This window comes from Cervus canadensis, chromosome 5 (genome assembly GCF_019320065.1).
Source record: "Cervus canadensis isolate Bull #8, Minnesota chromosome 5, ASM1932006v1, whole genome shotgun sequence".
In the NCBI taxonomy this organism is placed as follows: Eukaryota; Metazoa; Chordata; class Mammalia; order Artiodactyla; family Cervidae; genus Cervus; species Cervus canadensis.
In genome coordinates, this window is record NC_057390.1 from 87,910,705 (window position 1) to 87,932,160 (window position 21,456).

Here is a 21,456-nt window from a genome sequence, read left to right on the forward strand (position 1 = left end):
CAGACCCCAGGCCTCCCCCGCTCAAACCCTTCGTCCCAGCCCCAAGCTCTGGGGGCAGGCTGCTAACTCACTTGATAGCTCCACCGGTTGCAGAGGGGAGTGAAGTGAAGTGAAAGTTGCCAGTTCCATGGACTGTATAGTCCATGGGGTTGCAAAGAGTCAGAGACGACTCTTGGCGAAATTCTCCAGGCCGGAATCCTGGAGTGGGTAGCCTTTCCCTTCTCCAGGGGATCTTCCCAACCCAGGGATCGAACCCAGGTGTCCTGCATTGCAGGCGGATTCTTTCCCAGGGGAGAGGAGTGGTCATTTCCTAGTAGCTTTGCTCAAGCTCAGACGTGGTGGGTGAGAAAGAAGGAGGCAGGCTGGCAGGCTTCTCGTGCAGACCGCACTCCCCCACACGGGACCTTCGGGATGGAGTTTGCTGTTTGTGCTCACCCGTGCCCGGCCCTGGGGACGGGGACAGGAGTCAGCCGAGGCTCTGGTCTGGGCGGGGAGGGGTGTGTGCACGTGTCGTCTTAGGTGGGGCGGGCTGCACTGCAGAGGCGCAGGAGCCCGGCCCCCCGGAGGGCTTTCCTGGGCTCGGAAGCCTCCTAAGATTCCAGGAAGCTTTCCTCAGCCCTCGTCCCTCATATGCCAGAGCCTGAAATACCTCCCTGTCAGCAAGTGAGAACGTGGGCAGGAAAGAACTCGGAAACCTGTGACGCGCAAACACAGGCGCTGTTGCTTGTTTGAAGTCCAGTGTTTTCCCCAGCAATCCTGTATGCCTTGGGCCCTGGGTGGGGCAGGGGAGGGCTGCAGGCTGGCCCTGCCTGGCCCTGCCCAAGGAGCTTGGGCACCTGTGAGGGGGGCGAGGAGCTCTGCCCACCCCACGGGGCTCTGCCAGGCAGCCCTTCATCTTTGAGACCAGCAGCGTCCTGGCCACCGCGAGGGGTGACCAAGGTGTTGATGGTGATGAGAAGAGAGACAGGAGGAATGAATACAGAGGGTTCCCTTTGTGCCAGGCGCGTGCTGAGCGCCTCACAGATAGCCACCACTGCCGCCACGTCCACGCCACCGTCACCAGGACCCAGCGGGACCCTGTGGCCGAGCCCTAGGCTGGTCTCCACCTGCAGCTTCACTCCCCTCCAGTCTGCCCTCCACCCCCACCATCTCTAAGCAGCACAGCATCCAGGGGTCTCGCCCTCTCCCTGGCCCTGTATGGGCAGCTCACTCCTACCCAGCTCTTGCCCCGCCCCACACCCTGCAGTGTCCCAGCCCTGGATCTTTACGCTTGCTCCCTCTTCTGGGTCACTCTTCGCCCAGATGTCTGTGACCCGCTGCCAGTTCATCCAGCCACACTGTCAAGCCCGGCCTCCCCCTCTGGCCTGGACCCTCCTGTGAGTTCCCTGTTAGCACTTGAGTTACCCTGATACTGTCACCAACACGTTTGTACGCTTCTCCCACGCTGGGCTGAGGCCCCAGAGGACGGGGGGGTTGATGTCTTGTTCCCTAATGTGTCTCCAGCCCCTCGCATAGGGCTGACGCCAGGCTGGCGAGTGAACAGATGAACACAGTCCCACTGCTTCTTTCTCCATGATGTAGGTGCATTGCTGTCTGCCTTTTACAGATGGGGGTGGTTAACTCGGAGAGGTGGACTGACTGGCTCATGGTCACACAACTGCAGCAAGTCAGAGCTGGGCTTGGAAGCTGGTGTCTGTAGCCCAGAGCCGTGTCTTAGGCAGTAGATGCTCCCACCTCCTTGGAATTTAGGCAGGCCTGCCCTGCAGGGGAGGACAGAATTATGAGGGGACTGAAACTAGGTGGGCGGAAGACCCCTGGAAGAGATGAGGGGGGGGCGCCCAGGAGGGAGTGAGAGAGGAAACTGGAGGGGTCTGAGGGGGCCCAGGGGCAGGTCGGGGACTCAGTGCTGGTCAGACGGGGTGCCTCTTCCAGGGGGCCCCTGAGGAGGGTACCCCCTTGGGCACCAATGCTTCTGAGACCATCATGTGGTCCAAGTCCAGGCTCCCTGCACTGGCTCTGTTTCCTGGCATGATCTCAGGGGAAGCTCAGGCGTGGTCCGGCCTCCCAGGGCGGAGAGACACATGGTGAGAGCAGTGTGTGCCTGTGTGTGCGTGTGTGTGTGTGTGTGTGTCCAGCCTTGCTGTTTGCGTTGCCGTCACGTCTTCTTAATCAGCTATTTCTGGGAGCAGTGACTTCATCTTCCGTGATCCTCGACACTGCCATTGTCGGGCATCCACGGAAAGATCAGGCCTGGCACCATCCACCATCCCCTAATGAGCCGGGTTGGGAGGTCCTGACTCAACCGATCCCGGGGCTGGGGGGTCAGGTCTGCCTCCGAGAAACTCCCCTTTCAGTGTCTCCCTTAGATCTGGGCTCACCCGCACCCCCAGTGCGGCCACGGCACACCCTCTGCTGTGGACTCGGGGGGAGGGCAGTCACACCCGGTCTCTGCCCCTCAAAAGCGTCTTCTGGATAGAGGAGGCAGATGGGTCCACAGACCCCACGGTAAAGGGGCTGAAGGGGGACGGGAGGGAGTGAGGGGCACGCTGAGGCTCAGGGACAGCTCCTTGGAGTTGGTGATTGGGCCCCAGGGTGAAGGTCAAGGCTGGTGGGAGGGTTCCCTGGGGAGAGGAGGGAAGGCCCCTCTGTCGCTGTGCACATGTGGTGTGTGTGGGCCTGGGGAGTGGCAGGGGATAGAGGGGGAAATGCTGGGAAGTCCTGAAGGTGACTTGGGGTGGGAAGGATTCTAAGAGGAGCTGGGGGGCCTGGTCGGACTGGCGATTTGTCAGGGCCCCCCGTCTGCCCATGTGAGGGTGGGGGTGGGAGGGGTCTGGGAGGAGGAGGAATGCGCTGACCATTGAGAGCCCAGCCCTCTTTTCCCTTCCTCCTCGTGGGTGAGAGTGTCCTCCCACAACCCTCCCCCGCACCGCCAGGCGCTCCAGTCCCCACTCCAAAGGCTGCTGGACTAGGGATACGAGGTGATAGGAGGCGATGGGGGTAGGGATTTACGGTGGTCTCTGGAAAATGTTTTGTCTGGGTTTGGGCAGCTCCGGAAGAGCCCTGGGCCCCCCGCCCTGACCGTACATGCTATTCCAGGCTTATTTATAGCCTTGTCTGGAGGTGGGGGGGTGGATTGAATGACTCCTGGCAGGATATTACCCCTGTGAGGGGTAACACATGGTGTCAGAATCTTGACCAGGACGTGGAGGTGGGGATCCCCCACCAACTACCCATCCAGGGGTTCCCTGGGCCCTACCATGGAACAGGCCCCTGAGTGAGACTGCCTGCCTAAACCCAGTTCCAGAGCCTTGAGCTAGTTACTTAACTGGCCCGAATTTCACTTTCCCTCTCTGTTAATGGGACACTTGTTCTACCTACTTCCCAGGATATTTGTGAGGATTATTTGTTTTTCAAGGGGGAAGGGCTTAATGGTGCGGAGTTGGGAAGGGTGATGGGAAAGCCAGCAGGTGGAGCGGGGAGGGGAGCGCCTACTTGGACGAGCAAAAAAGTATGGGTCCTAGTCTTCATCGCTCCCAGACCTCAAGCAAGTCTCTCGTCTCTCCCAGCCTCAATTTCAGGGGTCAGGGAAGGATCGAGAAGAGACCTGATGGTGGTCTGAGCCCACAGGAGCAGGTGAGGGACTGAAACATCTGTTAAGACTTATATTTTCAATTCTTCCAATATTGAGAGTCAGCTAACTGCCTGCCTCTTGAGTGGACATACAGTAGGGAGATGCTTTGAAAAGGGCTCGTCCCAAGCTGAGGGTGGCCATGTTCTCCCGCAGTGGGTGGTCCACCTTCACCCTCGCCTTGAGTCCCACCCAGCTTCCTTCGCAAGCCTTCACTATCCAGCTGTTCAGCCGTTGTCTTTTTTGGTAAACAAAAACAAAAAACAGTTCAGCTCAACAGACATTTCCTGAGCATCTTTTGTCTTCTTGGGTCCTTATTGGTCCCAGGGGATACAGGGATGGTGAAGATACTGACCCAGGTATTAACGAGGAGGACGACTGTTGAACCATCTTGTGTTTAAAGGTCTGAATGTGAAAGCAGCCAACTGGCAGTGAGAGGCTCTGGGTTCTAGGCTCTTCTTTCTGCTTGTGGTACTGTGGGCTAATTATGGGACCTCTGAACCTCAGTTGCTTCGACTCAGAACCTGAGTCAGTCTCTGATCACCTCCCCTAGGACGAAGGCTCTGTGATCACTGTTGGATTGTTAACTTACTCTGTCCACTCCAGGTAGGTGCTAAGTACAGTTACAGGGCAGAGCTAAAGAGCCAACTCCAGAGGTGGTAGGCTGACCAGACCCAGGGTTGGATCCACTTCTGCAACTTAATGTAACATCGGGCAAATTACTTCCTAAATCTCTTTGGGACTGGGTTTTCTCAGATGTAAAGTGGGTATGATGATAAGCCTGATATACTATGGCCTGACTCTTGGGGAGCGCACCAGTCCTATTAACCGTGTTGTGAACCTCTTGTCCTGAAAACAGTGCCTGCTTAATGCCAAGCACACCCCTAAACTCCCTCTCCTCTTCTCAGCTCTGCACGTCAGAGGGGAACCAGTTAGTAGAAGTCTTCAGCCTGCCCTGCTAGGAGAAGAGGGTTGGGGAGACCGGAACTGGGAACCCCAGGCTTGCAGCTGACTCAGGAGCCTGAAGACAGGCCCCCACAAACAATTCCAGGTGGGACATAGGCCCCCACAAAGAGCAATACTCCCCCCCACCCCGCCCCCCGCCACCAGTGACTGGCAGGAGCCAAATGGTTTTAAACTTCCTTGGTTTGAATATATACTAGTTTGGCATTCTGTCTTGCTTTATGAAAAACTGTTTGCTAATGAAATTAATAGTGTAAACAAGATTTGAGGAGGGCAGGCGGCCAGGGGAGGGGTTATTTAGCACACACTTCAAAGGACACCCCGCTCCAGCATCTCTGCTGCGCCATTTGCATACGCAATGATGGTGCTAATTATAGGTGGCCTCATCTGTTAACAACTGAGTTTGCCAGGCTGCGTTACATTATTGTAATCACCCAGTCAGAATTCTCTGGCATGCTTTTCACTGAAGATAACAGGAACAATAATAATAATGCCTATCATGTTTTCCTCCCTTGCTACGTGCCAGGCATCCTACCAGGCCCTTGACAGTCATCATCTCATGTAATCGTCACCGCAGCTCTGTGGCGACTCTTACTGCCTGTGTGCAGAGGATGAGACTGGGTCCAGAGAGGTTAGGTAACTTCCCTGGGCACACACAGCCTGGAAGTGGAGAGGAGGACCCGAGGTCTCGCTGACTCTCGCACTCCTTCCACTCTGCAGCACTGCTGCTCTGGGAAGACCTGTCATGGGCTCCCTGTCTCTGGTTCTTATTCGGTCCTCTCAGAAGCCCCCCTTTCTGCAGTAGAGGGACCTGAGACCCTAACTGGTTGCTGAGGGCAGTGCAGGAAGCAAGCCCACGACCTCTTAACTTCTAGGGTAAAACCAGCGTCATATCTCCATCCACCTGTGTGTGTGTGGCTGGAGGGGTTGAGGGAGAAGGGGGCCCCTCCAGCTTCCCACGGTCTTAGAGGCCTTTATGTATTGATTTATTTTTAAATGTAACTGGAGTGTAGTTATTTGACAACGTGGTGGTCGTTTCTGCTGCGCAGCAAAGTGAATCCGCTATACGTACACAAATATGCCCTCTTCTTTGGATTTCCTTCCCATTTAGGTCCCCAGAGAGCGCTGAGCCGAGTTCCCCTGCTACACAGTAGGCTCTCATGAGTTGCCTGTTTTATACGTGGTAGTGTGTATATGTCAGCCCCAGTCTCCCGACTCTACCCACGCCCCCTCTCCCCCTCGGCATCCATACGTTTGTGCTCTACTTCTGCATCTCTGCTGCTGCAAATAGCTTCCCCTGAGGCCTGGAGAGATGGGTGTCCCTCGCCTCTCCCACTCAGGCAGGCCTGGGCTTGGCCTCACTGCCACGGACAGTTAGGAGGCAGTAAACAGGTGGGAGGACACCCGCACGTCCTGAATGGCTTTTCACGCTTTGTCACCAAGTCGGAAGTTGCACACGGGTGGCTCAAGGCCATGGGTAGCCCACAGGCAGGTTTTGTTTTTGTCTGGGGAGGTGGTAAGGTGATTTTTGGTGTTTTTTATTTTAAAAATCAGTTCCCAATATTTGAGCACTCCTATAATGTTCACCTTCAACATTCACCAAAAAAAATCTGGATTTCCAGCTTTTCTTGAAAAAAAAAATCCAAAAAAACAGATGCAGTAACATTGGGCCTATATTCCTGCAGGACAGAGAACCGGCCTCCGCAGTTCACGCCAGACTCCTTTACTCCTTGGAAAGCCTTGGTGTCTGCTTAGCCTGTACCAGCTCTTCCCAGTGATCCCAGGAAGAGTATATGGGGGGATAGTGTTTCCATTCTATAGATGACGAGCTTGGGACCTGGGTGGGCCACCATACAAGGCTGTCGTCAGCTTGGCCTTAAACCTCCATCCACACTGTCCACCTCTCGTTTTCACTCCACCTCACTGCCTCTCAGCCATGTCCAACCCCACTGTCCACCAAGGCAAGAAGGAAACCTTTCACAGGCCTAATGACTCAAAAATAACCAACAGTGAGCCCAGGGAACCGTTCCCGTCCCCCGCCCTGTCTCCTTTTCCACCCTTCCCGAGGCCAGAGGGGACATGGGAAACCTATTCATTTAAACTCAATTATTTTCTCTAAGACAGAACGGAACTGAATTGGGTCAACGGCTATATTTGCTGTGCTCAGCGCTTTCCTGGGTGACAGCATCAGCCACCGGCTGCGTTGCTGGGCTCTGTGCCGCCAGCCTCACCAATTAGAACTCCCTACCGGTGGCCATTCCGTGGCAGACTTGACCCTGAAGGAGGTCATTCACCCAGCAGGCTGCAGGAGCAGGGTCTGGTGGCCGCCACCTTCCAGTCCCTGGCCGGCCAGTTCCAGTCTGCAAGGGGAGGTGTTTCTGACCACGGAGTGTCTGACAGATGAGCAAGCAGAGACCCAGAGGGATGAAGCACTTGCTGGCAAGGCCGGCCTGGAGCCAGACGCTACAGGGACCTTTTCCTAGCCGTGGTACTTGACTGCTCTGCACTTCTGTCTCCTCGTCTTGTAAATGAGGCATAAGAGCTCGACACACCTCCTGGGGCGAGGCAGTCACGATGTAGGCGTGACACAGTGCGCCCGGGGCCTGTCCCCGGTCAGCCCATCTGTCCACACTCATGTCCTCGCACGGCGCGCCAGGCGTAGAGTGTGGTGGGAGACCCAGATCTTAGGAGGAGGTTGCACTAGGCTATGCCTCCTCTCCGTGAAGCCTTCCCCAGTTGCTCACACCCAAGCTGGGGCTGTTCCTGCCATTGTCACAGGTCCTCCATTGGGCCACACCCTGCGCTGGATACTTTCAGGGTTTCCCCTGGGCCCGTGGCCTGTTAAGTGTGTTTTTGTTTGGCACCGGTGTCTGTGTGCAGCCCTCCCCCACTGGATTGCCAGCTTCTCGAGGGCAGACGGTGTGTCTCGTTGACCTGCCTGTATCTTGGGGCCCCTCCGTTTCTAGCTGTGTGGCCTCAGACTGGATGTTTAACCTCGGCGGTCCCGTCTGTAAAATGGGAACAGCGGTGCCTCCCTCTGACGCACGTTACAGCAGCGTTCAGACACAGCAGTGCTGCAGCAGCTTCTCAGAAAACATGTGGAAGAAATCAAATCAGACACTCGTTCTCCACCCCTAGACCCGGGAATCTCCAAGAGCGGGGCTCTGGGCGATCCCGGGAGGGGCTGTCAGTGCTGTCTGGCTGCACAACTGCTGTCCGCTCACATGGAGAGGTGAGGACAGGGCCGTGGCCTGCGGGCCTCCCTTTCCTTCCTCTGTCATCTCTTGCTGCAGACAGAGGGCTGGGTCTTCGCAGGGGCCTGGCCGTGCCAATCTCGCGGTTCTCCCCAGGTCCCCGTGCTGGGGCTGCACTGAGTTAGGACCCCCAGGTCACAGGGCCTGGCAGCGTACATCTCCTTCTGGGAGCATTAGGACCTGGAGGTGGAGTGGGGCCTCCTCCCTGCGTCCGCATTGCCAGTTCCAGGGGTCGGGGAGGGGTGAAGGGGATGGTTCAGGGAGGTTTGAATTCCCTGACCTCTCGGAGTGGTGGTGAAATGCGGGGACATGTGTGATCTTGGCCTGATGTAGCCGTGGTGTGGTGGTGGCTGTGAAGGAAGGGCCCCACTCCGATGAGGGGGGACCAGGGCCTGAGCAGTAGGTGACCCCGTCAGGGACCCAGAAGCTGGGCTCTCGGTGGGGACGCAGTGAGCAGCACTGGCATCTCACGGGGACAGGAGCTTAGGAGTGAGGGGGAATTGACCACAAACCCACCCTGCAGCCACATCTTCAGAAACTGGACCCAGCCCCTCTCCCTGGCTTGCTGACAGCGCTCAGGCCCTGGAACGCCGTGCGGGCCTAGCCCAGGACTTGGCACCGTGACAACTGAGGAAGAGAAGTGCTGACCATGTCTCACTGCTGGTTCGAGTCAGTTTACTCCTGGGTTTTTGCAGGAAGGCATCACGGGGTAGGAATTCACCTCCCCTAAATGCTTGGATGGAAACATTACCGTGTTTTGAGCAAACATGTGTCAACATCACTGTGGGGAGGGGGGGGAAGTTCCAGGATTCTCTGCCAGCTGAAGTCATTACCACCAGACACTGGTTGGGGGCCTGGCAGATGGGGTGGAGGCAGCCAGGCTGGTGGGGGGGAGGGGGTAGCCAAAGGGCAGGAGTCCTCATGGGAGCTGGGGGAGGGGGTCTGAGCAGGTGGAGCAGGGGAGGGAGCTGGGAGGCTGCAGGCTGACAATATACATTAACCTCTCTCCCCCAGGTCACGGGCAGTGGGCTTGGGGAACTTGAGGGCTGGGCACAGAGAACAAAGGCTCTGGGAGGGTGAGCGCTGGCGGCTCTGGGCAGGAAGACAGGCTGGGGCCAGAGTGTTGAGGGGCCTGTGATCGCAGCTGCGACCAGTAACTAGCCGTGTGACCTTGAGCAGCTTTTGCACCCTCTGTGCTTCAGCTTCATCTTAGTAAAACTAAAACATCTCTGTGGCTTCCCACAGCTTATGGCTCTTTGGAAGTGTAAGAAGGTAATGTATGTAAAATACCTAGCACTGGGCCTGGCACATAGCAGGTGCCAGGACACATTTATTGTTTGTTGGTGATGATAAAACCACACAAGTGTAGATGTGCTCACATAAATTAACAGCTGGGACATACCGAAACTGCTACTCAGAACTGGCCCTCAGTCTGAAACCAAGTTTGCTTTCTCACTGTCTGCTCAGGGCAGCAGTAGTCTCTTCAGAAGCCCTTGTGCATGAAGAGCCAGGGCCCGGGGCTGACTCTCCTCTGCGGGGCATCCCTCTCTGGTCGCGTCTGCCTTTCCCTGCAGACTTGGTGGAGGGGGGTGGGTGGTGGGGTAAGCAGTGGGTTACAGCAGTGCCCTTCTCTGGAGGAGGCAGTTCTGGGCAGGCCACAGAGGGCTTCTGCCCCTACACGACCTCTAGAAAGGAGAGGCTCCATGGTCACAAGAGAGGTCCTCCCTCCCAGGGTCCGAGCCTCACTCTCCCCAAGGGGATGTACAAGCAGTGGCTGGAAGTGTTCCTTGACAGTCTTGGGGCCAGCTCTCTTGCACCCCAGAAAATGGGAAGCTCCGTGAGGAAGGCGGGTTCCAGAGTCCCCCAGAGAGCCTGGCCCAGCTGGTGAGACAGCTTAAGGTCTGAAAGATAATGCGACATCTGGGCTCTGAGCTTTTGGAAGAAGACGTCTATCACACATTTGTGGAGTCTTAGGACTTGAAGAACCAGAGATGAAAAGACCCCAGAGAGAGTCTGTCGGGACAGACAGCGGGACCCAGGAGAAAGGGAGGAGGACTGGGGATTCGGGAAGAGGGGGAACAGTTCCTGGGCCTGGGCACACTGGGAAGGCGGTGGGGCAGTGAAGCTGGGCCTTGAAAGGTGAATGAGAATTGGAAATTGGGGCAGGAGGGGAGATCAGGGGGAGTGGAGGCGTGGTTATGAGAAAGGGGAGGGGTGCACGATGCAGAGAGAGAGAAGAAGAGGAAGACCTGTGGCTGGAGCGGGTTGGTGTACGAGTGAGGAGTGTGCAGTGGGTGGGTGGGGCCTAATAATTCAGGAGGCCTGGCCACTGGGGCTACTGAAACCAGGAGTAACTGGATCAGGGCAGTCTCTGAAATTCCAAGGATGTTCCCCATGTTCTCACTCCATTTTACATATTATTCAAGATGGCTCTGAAGGGATCTTGCAAGAGGTTATGCAGTCCCTTGAGCTGAAGCTCGAAGGATGTGGAGGAAGCACCTTATTCAAGGTCAAATAGCTGGCAAGTACATCTTCTCACCCCCAGAGAGAAGCTCATTTCTCTTTACCTTGTGACCTCCTCCCATGACAGCTATCATGCAGAGGGAAAGCCCTGTCACAGGGGCCTGTTTTATTATAAAAAGACATTAGAACTGTGTGGATCCATCAGTGGGGATGGCTTCCTGCCTGGGGAAAATCTGGGAAGGCTTCCAGGAGGAGGGGGATGTTAGAATTAGAGAGAGAGTCCCTCCCCTTTCAGCAAATAGGTGCAAATGACTGTCTGGGGTGAGGCACATCTACTTTCAGATTGTGGCTCACCCAATTTATGCAAGTGATTGAGCTTCTCTGGACTTGATTTCTTCATTTGTGAAGTGGCTACAGTGTCCTCCTTACCTGATTAATGCTATTATTGATCTCAAGTGAGAGGCCTGCTTGGGGCCCACACCCTGGAAGAGTGCTCAGAGGTAGGCTCCGCCCCCTCCATCTCTGGTGCCTCGGATGCTCTCGGAGGGAAAGGGCTTCTTCTGCCCTAGGGCCTCCCTTGGTGACAACAGCCTCACCTCTCTGTTTTCAAATTTTATTCAGTTCAGTTGCTCAGGCGTGTCTCTTTGAAACCCCGTGGACCACAGCACGCCAGGCTTTCTTGTCCTTCACTATCTCCCAGAGTTTGCTCAAACTCAAGTCCAGTGATGCCATCCAACCATCTTATTCTCTGTCGCTGTCTTCTCCTCCTGCCTCAATCTTCCCCAGCATCAGGGTCTTTCCAGTGAGTCGGCTCTTTGCATCAGGTGGCCAAAGTATTGGAGCTTCAGCATCAGTCCTTCGAATGAATATTCAGGGTTGATTTCCTTTAGGATTGACTGGTTTGATCTCCTTGCTGTCCATAGACCCAGATGAAGTTGGGAGGGGAAGCCTCACCTCAGAAGGAAGGGACCCACCATAAGGGCACTGGCTAGGAGTTCTCTGGGCTCTGGGGGTGTGAGCAGATGGAGCGGGCGGGTCTTGTTGGATTACCTGTGCTCAGGTCACCTGTGCTCAGAACAGAGCTGAGCCCAAGCAAGGACACCCCAGGGGATGAAGGGAGTTACTTCCCATGATGGGTGTTGCTGTGGGGCTACGGGCAGACAGACCCCCCGACGAGTCCTCCAGGTGTCCTACCTGCCCACAATAGGTGCCTGACCATCTGGCACTTAAGAGGAGCTCAGTTGTTACCCAGGGTCTGGAGCAGGCTGAAACCACAGTGGACTGAACTGGAGCTTGCAGGCCTCTGGAGTCGAGGCTGTGGAGTAGGCAGGACCGACCCCAGGTGTTCTCCCACCCACCTGTTTATCTGTATTTATCTGGAGGGGGTGGATTACATAATCCCACTGCACCAGAGAGTTATGCAGCAGCCCCCCTAGTCTGATTAGCCCCTCTGGATGGTGGCTGTAAGGGAAGTAGGTGTGATTCGGTCGGGCTGGCTGGGTGTGCCTTTCCCAGAGGGGACCCCCCCCCACCCCCCCCCCACCCCGGCCCAGAGGAGGGCAATCGCCCTTAGAGGGAACTTGAACCCAGTTCTTCCCAGCTAGGGGAACTGTCTAGCTGTCTAGTTCCAAGTTGGGGCACGGAGTCGGGTGTCTGGTTTGACTGGGTGACCGTGGTAGACCACCCCCTTGGCCCGTCTTTGTTCGCATTTTTTTTTTTTTTTTTGTTCGCATTTTTTAAAGGTCCGAAAGGAAGTGCGGGGTTAGGGAGGGTATTGGCCCTGGAGAAAGAGAGGGTGGAGAGCCTCGGGGCTGCTGCTGCTCTGAGCCCGACGAATTCCGGCCGGGCCTCGTCCCCGCCCGCGTCCGGAGCGCAGCGGCGGGTAGGGATGGAAAGCGGTTGCAGCTGGGGCAGTTGGCAACAGCTGGCCGCGGAATGTCCCCTGCGGCCCGGGCCTGGGAGGGTAGGGCCGGAGGCTCTCGGGGTGGGCGGGCTGGGGGCGGGGCCGGCCGCTTCCGCCCTGGAACTCTAGGGGCGTGGTGCCGGGAAGGCGGGGGTCGCAGCCTGGCCCCTCCGAGAGCTTGGGTGGGGGAGAGGTGGCTTGGGCGCACCCCTATCTTTTGGTCAGCCCCCCGCCCCACGGCTCTCACACAGCTTTGGCCGGCCTGTCTCAGACCAGCCAGGAGGAAGCTAGTATTCGTTCAGGACACCTGTTAGTGCCTGCTTTGTGCAAGGCATGGCCGGAGGTGTGTCAGACCGACCAGGTGAACAGGCCCGGACATTCTCCCTGGGGGAGGTGGAGGGGGCCCAAGCAAGAGCGTTTCAGATCAGTGTCATCAGGAAGCTGAGTGATAACCTGGTGGTGGGGGTGGAAGTTGCTCCTTTGGTTAGAACAGCCTCTGGTAAGGCGCGCAACATTTGATCTGTGAGCCTGGCCTAGAGCCAGCGCCACGCGGAGGGAACTGCCAGTGCAAAGGCCCGGAGGCGGGACTGGGGCAGGGTGTGGCATGTTGGGGGCGGAGCCGGAGTCTCCGCGAGGACCCGGAGCTAGGTCCTGCGATCTGCAGCCTGCCCAGGTTCCTTCGGAGGGCGACGTGCTCCTGGCTGGAAGTGCGTATCTCTCCGGACTTCTCGGACCTGGAGGTTGTGCCATGTGGTTACCTGTATGGAAGGCTGTAATTTTCCACTTGTTCCCTGGAGGACCCGGAAATCTCTAGATGTCACCGCTGTGTTTTTCTTAAGTCATTTTTGAAGTTTCAGCTTGGAAGACAAGAGTCGGCGTGTGCTTTGCGGGAAGGGAAAGCCCACCTGGCCAGATCCTGTTAGATGCTGGCCTGGGCTGAGAGGGCCCCAGGTCTGGCCGGGAGAGGCACCTCGGTGCATGACAGCCACAAGAATGAGCCTCTGTGGCTTCGGACTCCTCGGTGACAGCCTCGGCAAGTTCATCCGCCGGGCTTCTTCTCGGTGGAGACCCCGCCATCGTCGAAAGCCAGATGTGCCTCCCGGGCTCCTGGTATTGAGATCCTGTTCAGCCCAGAGGCCTATCCCACTGCCAAGGTCTGTGGATGGCTCTGCCCGGGGAAGGGGGTACAGGAAACTTCCTGTCCTGTGGGTGGGCGGGCTGGATGGCTGTGGGTGAGGACTGGAGGGTGCGAGGGCTGTTTCTCCAAGGAGGTCCAGCCCTGGGACCTCACCCACCCTCCCACCAGGGCCTGGTTGATGCCCCACGGTCCCTCCTGCGCAGCCTGGTTTCCACAATGACCCGGGTAGAATGAACTGGAGACTCCCTTGGGCTTGGAAGGAAGAGCGAAGGTGGGGACCGGCTCCTGCCTCCTGGGAACCAGGCCATGTCCTCCTGGGAGCTTTAAGTGGCAGGGAGAGGGTGGTGAGACACCCACTGGCCAAGGAGGTGGAAGCAGACAGGCAAAGCTGTGGGGAAAGAGATCTAGGTGCAGGGAATCTGTGGGGTTGGAAGGTGGGCTGTGAGGAGGGGGGTTTGACCCCAAGTTTCAGAGCCAGTGACAGCCCTCGGGCTTCTCTTTTCCTAGCCCGGGGCTCTCAGCCACTGCCTCTTGGAGACAGATTTAATTATCCTAGGCTGTCTCTGTGGCGGTTAGTATTGCAGGAGAGAAGCTTTACTCCTGAAACTTTTATTGATCCAGACACTAATAAAAAGTAAAGAGTTTTTTGGAGCAAGGTTTTTTCCCTTTTTTCTACTAGCGCAGAGAATATCAGAGCCCTAAAACACCGGAGTGTTTTCCTGCTTCCTAGATTTGGTGGTGGGTAGGGTTGGCCTCTTTCAAATTTCACCTCCCCAGGAGCCTTCCCTGATTGTGCAAGTCTGCTTTGTTGTTTAGTCGCTCCGTCATGTTCCACTCTGCGACCCCATGGCCTGTAGCCCGCTGGGCTCCTCTGTCCATGGGATTTTCCCAGGCTAGAGAACTGGAGTGGGCTGCCATTTCCTTCTCCAGGGGATCTTCCCCACCCAGGGATTGAACTCTTGCAGGCGGATTCTTTACCGCTGAGCCACTGGGAAAGCCCACAGTCATCCGTTTTCTCTAGCAGTTAACAGGCTACCGCTGTGCATCTAGCCTGTCCTGTCCCCCAGGAGGGCTGGGGCCTTACCGAAAGCTTTCCTGTGCGCCTGAGACCCCCCGGGCAGTGAGCAGCACTGACTTCAAGGTCGCAGGGGCGTGGCTCTTGACTTCCGGCGTCTTTCTGGGTTTGGTGGTGTTTCTTGGTTTTTACCAATCCGTTTCATCCATACTTACTGAGTTTTTACACCTGGCCGGACCCTTCCATAGGATTCAGAAACACAGCAGAGTTTCCCTTCTGGCAGGAGAGACAGATCATCGTAAATGAGTGGAGAAACAAACAAGTAATTCCAGACTAGGTGATCTAAGGCAGGGTCTGCTTTGTTCAGCACCTGAAATAGTGCCTGGCACATTGTTGTTGTTTGTTTGCACTTAATAAATATTTGCTGGGTGAACGAGCAAGATGATAATGAAGGAAACAGCCAAGTGTTTCTGTGGGGGGGAGCGGGGCGGGGGTGGGGGGGCAGGACCTGTTGTATCCAGGATGATCCAGGGAAGGACTGAGTTCCACCAGCCTCCTAAAGCCTGGCTTTAGGAGCAGGGGGTGGAACTGGAGCTCCCGCCTAGGCGTTAGAGAGGACAAAGTCCCTGAGGCGGGAAAGCCTCTGCTTCTAGAGGCAGATGGGGGTTGCCAGATGAGGTCAGAGGAAAGGCAGGTCACACTTGGCCAACTTCTCGTCCTGGGGAGGAGTTTAGTCAGTTCAGTCGTCAGTTCAGTCGCTCAGTCGTGTCCGACTCTGCGACCCCCATGGACTGCAGCACGCCAGGCCTCCCTGTCCATCGCCACTCCCAGAGTTGACTCAAACTCATGTCCATTGAGTCATTTGGAGTTATTCAAATTGCTGTCGGAAGTAATTGGAGGGTTTTTAGCCCAAAGGTTAAATAATAGGATTTGCGTTTCTAAAGGGTTTCCCCTGACTCCCAGGTAGGGGGGCGGGGTCAGACTGGTAAAGAGGCTTGGACAGGTGTGAGATTTTAGGGGTGGTAGTGACAGGATTTTGGCTTCCTTAGTGGCTTCTTGGCCTCCAAAATCACTGCATATGGTGACTGCAGCCATGAAATTAAAAGACACTTGCTCCTTGGAAGAAAAGCTATGACCAGCTTAGACAGCATATTGAAAAGGAGAGATATTACTTTGCCAACAAAGGTCTGTTTAGTCAAAGGTATGGTTTTTCCAGTCGTCATGTATGGATGTGAGAGTTGGACCGTAAAGAAAGCTGAGCGCCAGAGAGTTGATACTTTTGAACCGTGGTGTTGGAGAAGACTATTGAGAGTCCCTTGGACTGCAAGGAGATCCAGCCAGTCACTCCTAAAGGAAATCAGTCCTGAATATTCATTGGAAGGACTCATGATGAAACTGAAACTCCAATACTCTGGCCACCTGATGCAAAGGACTGACTTACTAGAAAAGACCCTGTTGCTGGGAAAGATTGAAGGCAGGAGGAAAAGGCGGCAACAGAGGACGAGGTGGTTGGATGGCATCACCAACTCAACAAACATGAGTTTGAGCAAGTTCCAGGAGATGGTAACAGACAGGGACTCCAGGAGTGCTGCAGTCCATGGGATCACAAAGAGTTGGACACAGCTGAGTGACTGAACTGAACTGAGTGGCTCAGTGGGAAAGAAATCGCCTGCCAATGCAGGAGACTCGGGTTCAATCCGCAGATCAGGAAGATACCCTGGAGAAGGAAATGGCAACCCACTCCAGTATTCTTGCCTGAAGGATTCCACAGATAGAGAAGCCTGGCGGGCTATAGAGTCCTGGGGTCTCAAAGAGTTGAACACAACTGAGTAACTAAACACCAGAAGACAGCAGTAATAGGATGTGCTAATGGATTGGGTTCTGAAGGGCAGGGAGAGGGAGGGTGGCTGGCTTCTGAGACCCCTGGATTAAGCCCTGAGACAAAGCTCCACTTCCCATATTTCAGATTTGAAGTTCTATGAGGTCAGAACTCTCCAAGAGCTGTCAGGCCAGCATTTAGATATATGAGTCTGGAGTGCAGGGGAGGGGAAGGCTGGGAGGGAAGCTTTGGAGTCTTGAGCACTGGAGGTGTTTAAAGCTGAGGAGTGGATGAGCTCCACAGAGGAGAGGCTTTCACCAAGGGAAAAGTGCTCCCACATCAGCGTCTGAGAAACTCCGACACCAGAAGGAAAGGTGTGCTGAGGGGAGGGTGGCGGCCTGGGAGGGAGGGGGCGCGTCGCAGAGTGTGGTGGCCTGGGTTTCAGAGAGGGAGCTAACTGCTCTGTGGGGGAAGGAGGAGACTGGAACCCTAGTTGGCTCTGGTCACCTGTGGGGACCATCAGGAGGAGGCGAGGTCAGGTGTGTGTTGAATAGAAAGGAAGTAAGTTGAAAAGGAGGCAGCAGGGCCTGAGGAGGGAAGTGAGTGGGCCAGTCCGGGAAGCCCAGGAGGGTGAGGGAGGGGCTCCCACGTCCTCCGTCTGGTCTCGGTTTACCAGCCCTGGGCCTCCCCCAGGATCCTCTGAGCGGGATCCCTAGAGATTCAGATTGGGGAGGGCTGGACTGGGCCCCCCTAAGAGACGTCCAGTGGCTCTTTGAGCTTTCTCTCTCTCTCTTTGGAGGGCTCGCTTCCCACCCTGTAGTGTCGCCTGCCCTTTCTTCCCCTCTCCCCTCCTGCTCGCTCTCCCGAACGCCTGAGAGAGAGCACTGTGAACCTGGCTTTCCTTGCAAGGCCCTCCACCTTTCCCGGAGCTGAGCTGGACTTGGTCTGCACTGATGGCTTCGCTCTGGACGGTTCTTTGGTGGGTTTGGCCTCCAGAGAAGTTTGAGGTCTATTTCACAGTATTTTGGTGACCCAGATCTTGATCTCTCTGCAACACTTAGCCGTGAGGCAGGAGCGTGGGGTGGGGGGTAGTTAGAATGTGTTTGGCTCATTGGGGGGCAGTGTAGAGCTGGGGACCGCCCAAGAGCTAACAGTCTCCAGGTGGGTTCTGAGTGTCTGTTGAATGAATGGCACTCAGATCAGATAATTGAGTCTTTGGGCTCCCAAGTTGTTTTGGTAAGTGCTTTCTCTGCATTTGGCTAGCCACCATTTTTACATCTTTTCTCTTCCAAGGATAGCATGTTTCCTCGTTTTATACATGAAGAAACTGAGGCTCAGGAAAGTAAAGAATTTTCCCAAAGTCCCACAATCGCTGAGTAACACAACCAGAATCACTACCCAGCCCTGCAGACTTCCAAATCGCTCCATCTCCTACTGACAGATGAACCCTATGGACAAGGAGATGATGGTGTGAGTTTAAGGCACGAAGATCCCTCCCTGCCCCCTCAGTTCCGTTCAGTCGCTCAGTCATGTCCGACTCTTTGCGACCCCATGAATCGTAGCACACCAGGCCTCCCTGTCCATCACCAACTCCTGGAGTTCACCCAAACCCATGTCCATTGAGTCAGTGATGCCATCCAGCCATCTCATCCTCTGTCATCCCCTTCTCCTCCTGCCCCCAGTCCCTCCCAGCATCAGGGTCTTTTCCAATGAGTCAACTCTTCGCATGAGGTGGCCAAAGTATTGGAGTTTCAGCCTCAACATCAGTCCTTCCAGTGAACACTGAGGACTTATCTGCTTTAGAATGGACTGGTTGGATCTCCTTGTAGTCCAAGGGACTCTCAAGAGTCTTCTCCAACACCACAGTTCAAAAGCATCAATTCTTCGGCGCTCAGCTTTCTTCACAGTTCGACTCTCACATCCATACATGACCACTGGAAAAACCATAGCCTTGACTGGACAGACCTTTGTTGGCAAAGTAATGTCTCTGCTTTTTAATATGCTATCTAGGTTGGTCATAACTTTCCTTCCAAGGAGTAAGTGTCTTTTAATTTCATGGCTGCAATCACCATCTGCAGTGATTTTGGAGCCCCAAAAAATAAAGTCTGACACTGTTTGCACTATTTCCCCATCTATTTCTCATGAAGTGATGGGACCAGATGCCATGATCTTAGTTTTCTGAATGTTGAACTTTAAGCCAACTTTTACACTCTCTTCTTTCACTTTCATCAAGAGCCTTTTTAGTTCCTCTCTACTTTCTGCCATAAGGGTGATGTCATCTGCATACCTGAGGTTATTGATATTTCTCCCAGCAATCTTGATTCCAGCTTGTGCTTCTTCCAGCCCCCTCAGTAGTGGTCGTATGCTCTGCCGGGGCTGTCGGGCATGCCTCCTGCCTCTTCATCCCTGATTCTTCTAGTCCTCCCCCTCTTCTCCTTCCCCTGCTCCCCAAGAAGCACACAAACCAGTTGCTTTAGGTTCTAGGAAGATAGAAGAGGCTTCCCAGGTAGCTCAGTGGTAGAGGATCTGCCTGCCAATGCTGGCTGCTGAACTCCTCTAAGGAAAGGCAGCTCAGCGGCAGCACATCCCCTGGGAGACTCCTAAGGAGGCGAGGGTTCACCCCTTATAGTGGGGAGACTAAGGTCCAGAGCTGGCCATGTGGTCTCTGCCTGGAGAGGTGATGCCTTTTGCTGCCTCCTGACTGTGTCACGCGGCCTGGAGCCTTTGCACCCTCTCCCTCCCAACAGATCCCAGTTAGCCTGGGGGTGTGGTGGGGCAGGGCAGAGGCCAGGCCTGTTTTCAGGTCGCAAAGAATTCAAACTACAGCCCAGCCTTTCATGACCTGGGTGCTTCTAGAGAAGAGTGGGCAGCTGGGATGTATTAGGGGGTGGTCTTGCCTGGGAGTCACTGAGGGTCCCGGGTAGACCCCGTCTTTACAGAAATCAACCGAGGCCCAGAGAAAGATGTGACTCTTGCTCAGAGTCACTACTCAGAAAGTGACCACTTTGTGTCTCCCAGCATATCCTGGGGCAGTGTCCTTCAGCCTAGCTAAACAGGCTGGCCTTTATCAAGTGCTCCCTGGAAGTCAGCTTTGTTCTGTAGCTCATTAAGTCCTCACGGCAAGCCCTGGGGGCTGAGCGCTGTTGTTGTTATTGCAGAGGGGGAAGCAGGCCCAGAGAGGTGACCTGACTTGTCCAAGAACACAAGATTGCCAAGTGGCAGGGCCCAGATTTCAACAGTCTGACTTCAGAGTCCATGTTCCTAACCATTAGGCTACACAGCTTCACACTTACTTGACTGCCAGGCTCCATAGAAACAGACCGAGAGTGGTAGATCCTTGAATGACCTGGCCCCTGCAGAGTTAGGCCTGAAGACTGTGCCTAGCTTTGGCCTTTGTGATAGGATGGCCGTACAGCACCTCTGGGCTGCCCGCCCACTCCTGGTGTCCAGAGGTGGCCCACTTTTCTTGGAGGGCTTGCTAGACCAGGTACAGAGGCCCAGGCAGTCAAGTCTCCTTTCCTCTGCTCTGCGTGTGTGTGCGTGCTCAGTCATGTCCGACTCCCTGCAACCCCATGGGCTTTATAGCCCAGCAGGTTCCTCTGTCCCTGGGATTTCCCAGGCAAGAATCCTGGAGTGGGTTGCCATTTTTCTTCTCCATTCTTCTCTGCCCGCTCCTATTTTAGCAGCTCACAGGCCATGCCCCCTCTTGGAGCCTAGGGGGCTCCAGAGAGCCCCCACCCCTGCAGTCCCACCTCTCCCATTCCTGTGGACCTTGGTCAGCTTGCCTGAGCCCTGAGCTTGGAAGGATGGCTCCCTTTTGTACCCCCTCCTCTGACTGTAGAGCCGGTTTGGGAAGAAGTGAGGGCCTGGCTGTCAGGGCCTGTGTGCAGGGCTCCAGACCTTCCTCTTCTCTCCTCCCTCTCCCTGCCTTTTCTGCGCTCCTGGTCTCTAATCTTCTCATCTGTGAGAAGGGAAAGAACAGAACCGAGCTCACAGGGTTTTGAGGCTTAGACTGAAAGCCCAGTGTTTGGGCACCTGTGATGAAAGATGCTAGTGGAGGTGGAACAGGTGGGGCCTCGAGAGAGCAGGTGGGAGAAGACTTCTGGCCCTGGCTGACCTCATGTGGCTGGGCCCTAGCCGCAGACTGTGCCATCCTGGGCAAGTTGGGAACCCCTGCCAACCACGACTTCCTCCTCTGAAAGATGTGTCCAGGTGCTCCCTGCCTGGCATAGTTGTGAGGAGGAGTCATGAGATGCTGCTGTGAAGGAGTATTGTCCTGGCTCGTTGTGAGGGTTGAAAAATTTGTCTTTCCCACTCTTATTCTTAAGATGTTTCCATCCCAAAGAAAAAGAAGGGCAAGAAGGCAAAGTGGTTGTCTGAGGAGGCTTTACAAATAGTTGAAGAAGGAAAAGAAACGAGAGAGAGAGATACACCCAACTGAATGCAGAGTTCTAGAGAATAGCAAGGAGAGATAAGAAAGCCTTCTTCAATGAACAATGCAAAGAAGTAGAGGAAAACAATAGAATGGGAAAGACTAGAGATCTCATCAAGAAAATTGGAGCTATCAAAGAAAGAAACACTTCACATAAGGATAGGCACACTAAAGGACAGAAATGTTAAGGACCTAACAGAGGCAGAAGATATTAAGAAGATGTGGCAAGAATACACAGAAGAACTATACAAAAAAGATCTTAATGACCCGGAAAACCACAATGGTGTGTTCTCACCTAGAGCCAGACATCCTGGAGTGCAAAGTCAAGTGGGCCTTTGGACACATCACTAGGAACAGAACTAGAGGAGGTAATGGAATTCCAGCTGAACTATTTCAAATCCTAAAAGATGCTGCTGCTAAAGTGCTGTACTCAATATGTCAGCAAATTTGGAAGACTCAGCAATGATCGGAGGATGGGAAAAGGTCACTTTTCATTCCAGTCCCAAAGAAGGAGCAGTGCAGAAGGATGTTCAAACTGTTGGACAGCTGTGCTCATTTTGCATGCTAGTAAGGCTATACTCAAAATCCTTCAAGCTAGTCTTCAGCAATACATGAACTAAGAACTTCCAGATGTACAAAATGAGTTCAGAAAAGGCAGAGAAATCAGAGATCAAATTGCTAGCATTCATTGGATCATAGAGAAAATGAGGGAGTTCCAGAAAAACATCTACTTCTGCTTCATTGACTATGCCAAAGCCTTTGACTGTGTGGATCACAACAAATTGTGGAAAATTCTTAGAAGGGAATACCAGACCACCTTACCTGTCTCCTGAGAAGCCTG

At 54.8% G+C, this 21,456-nt stretch overlaps 1 protein-coding gene across 8 annotated transcripts in view; it reads left to right on the forward strand.

Annotated features, from left to right (window-relative positions):
* LOC122442108 (DAB2 interacting protein) overlaps nt 1-21,456 on the forward strand; it is a 212,940-nt gene that overhangs the window by 149,553 nt on the left and 41,931 nt on the right. Inside the window, exon 1 of one of the 8 annotated variants that reach the window (XM_043469447.1) lies at nt 12,862-13,365. The exons of the other annotated variants lie outside the window; for them this stretch is intronic. Coding sequence (XP_043325382.1) covers nt 13,190-13,365 — 176 coding nt within the window. The 5' untranslated portion in view covers nt 12,862-13,189. Of the gene's footprint in view, nt 1-12,861; nt 13,366-21,456 lie in introns of those variants that run through there. 8 annotated transcript variants of the gene reach the window in all.